Source organism: Dama dama, chromosome X (assembly GCF_033118175.1).
Source record: "Dama dama isolate Ldn47 chromosome X, ASM3311817v1, whole genome shotgun sequence".
NCBI lineage: Eukaryota > Metazoa > Chordata > Mammalia > Artiodactyla > Cervidae > Dama > Dama dama.
Window position 1 is genome coordinate 122,338,339 of NC_083714.1, and position 2,363 is coordinate 122,340,701.

General features: G+C 48.7%; 1 protein-coding gene across 1 annotated transcript; it reads right to left on the bottom strand.

Moving 5' to 3' along the window:
• Positions 1-1,340: 1,340 nt before the first annotated feature.
• LOC133052853 (ferritin heavy chain-like) lies at positions 1,341-1,913 on the bottom strand. Its single transcript, XM_061137682.1, has one exon. The coding sequence runs from the start codon at positions 1,911-1,913 to the stop codon at positions 1,341-1,343; it is 573 nt and encodes a 190-aa protein (XP_060993665.1).
• Between the last annotated feature and the right edge of the window lie 450 nt (positions 1,914-2,363).

Sequence of the window (2,363 nt, forward strand, 5' to 3'; positions counted from 1 at the left end):
GCAGTGATCAGGGCTGTCTTCATGAGGGGATTTTCCCTCCCTTCCCAGCCTTCTTATCTGGCTGGATTCCCAGTCTGCTCACCCATTATTCTTAACCCATTGATATACCTGTGAGGTAACAAAAAAAAAAAAAAAAAAGCATGGCATTAGAAGATCTATGTTCATGTCCACATTCCACAACTTTCTTATCCGTGTGGCCTCCCTTTTTCTCACTGATAATGCATATCCTTCATCTTTCTTTTCTTTAAATGTATTTATTTGGCTGTGCTAGGTCTTAGTTGTGACACACAGGATCTTCCATCTTCATTTTGACACTTGGGATCTTTAGTTGTGACCTGTGGGATCTAGTTCCCTGACCAGGGATTGAACCCAGGTCCCCTGAATTGGGAGCACAGAGTCTTAGCCACTGGACCACCAGGGACATCCCTGTCCTTCTTATTTCTTAAGATTCTTATAAAAATATAAGAATATAAAATATATATTAAAAATATAAATACAAAAATATAAGAATGTACATAAGAGGACTTGGACCTGCAGAGTGCCATTATTATTATTTTTGTTGATCAGCCCCTTGACTATAGGGAAGAAAGCTGGAGGCTTATTACTCATTATCACTGTCACTCAGGGTTAGCTTGTTAATGACAGTCTCTGCCATGCTGCCTTCCAAGACCCCAGCTTGCTACTAAGAATCAACAAACATTAAGATGTGTGCATCTTACTGAACTGAAATACATCACTTAATGCTGAAGATTTTTTTTTTTTTTTTTTGGCCACACCGCTTGTGGGAATTCCCTGACCAGAGATGGAACCCATACCACCTGCCTCAAGTTCCAATCCCCTTTCTTTTAATCTCTGCCCATTCCCTTCACTTCTTCCCCAGAGGCAACTACTGTGATGAGTTCTGAACCATATTCTATCTTTACCATACATAAGCACCTACAAACACCACCCACCAACCCTAGAGCCCAAGACCAACCACCTTACCTCCCCCTCCCCACATATACATTGTTTATAAGGGGAAGACTGATTTTGTATTTTCCAAGGACCCATGTAAGACCTCCCTCCCTCTGTAGAGATCCTGAACTGCACATGGATGGGGCGTGGTTGGGTGGAGATTCTCCTGGATACCTGTTTAAAACTTAAATTAGAGATCTGCATACATGAATAAAAGAGAGACCTTTATTTTTGCATCAACTAGTAAGTTTATTTGAAGAAGGGAAAATCTTATTGGAAGGACTGGCAAAACTGGAAGAAAAAACGTGGGCAATACTGCCATCTGCGTGGCAGGCAGGGTGACCTTGGGCAGTCACCCATGACTTAGGGGAAAGTCCAGTCCAGAATCAGTCCTCCTTGTCACCGTTGCTCAGGGTAAGCTTGTCAAAGACGTACTCCACCAGACCGCCTTCCAAGGACCTCAACTTGCGCACGCTGGTGAGATGGTCTCCTAGCTCTTCGATGAACTCGAGCTGCTGGTCCAGGTGGCACATCTCTAGGAAGTGGCACAGATGGGCGTTGCTGCTGTCGGTGGCCAGGTGGTGCAGGTCGAGCAGGCTCTGGCTGACGCTCTTCTCCAGGTGCAGGGTGTCCTGCATGGCTTGGAGGCTGCTCTCCCACTCTTGGGTCTTGGGCATCCTGATGTCGAGGAAGGAGAACCGGCTGCCATGCCGGTTCAGCAGGAACATCAGGCTCTTGGCCCTCTTGCTGTGCTCGTGGGAGAGGAGCAGGAGGAAGTGGGCGACGAGCTTCAAGGCCACGTCGTGGTGGTGGTGAAGGGCGCAGGCCCTGGCCAGGCACTGGAAGGACTCGTGGACCTCCAGAGCGGCGGGGCTGTTGACCGCGGCCTCGCACTCGCCGTGGTAATGGCGGCTCACCTTCACGGCCTCTGCGGGCATCACGGCGGGCGCTGTCACCATCATCCGGCAGGTCTCTCGGGTAGGAAAACAGCGGACCAGGCAGCAGGAGGATGGGCAGCAGCGGAGGCGGAGATACCATCCGCCTCCTCGGAGCCTTCCAACGGTAAGCCATGATGGCTCCCACAGGAGTACTCGCAGCTGGATGGCAAGCGGCTAGCCAACGGCTTGGATGGACCGGAAGTGGCCGTTGTTATGGGGGAACCGGTTGTCGGGAAGATCCGTTACAGGAAGTAGATGATGGAACGTGGAGGTGGAGGGGGTGGGGCACCACGCTCTAGGTTCCATAGGAGCCTGGGTGAGGCAGAAAACACAGGGCAAGTGTGCCTCTGTCTTGAGACCATTAAAAAATAATAATAATAACCCTATTGAGATATAATTAATATACTCTAAATTTGATCTTTGGAAAGTGAACATTTACTGATTTTTGGTGTGTGTGTGTATTCATGAAGT

Excerpts from the sequence above, each read along its gene's own strand:
- LOC133052853 (XM_061137682.1), bottom strand. The coding sequence starts at position 1,913 with ATGGTGACAGCGCCCGCCGTGATGCCCGCAGAGGCCGTGAAGGTGAGC.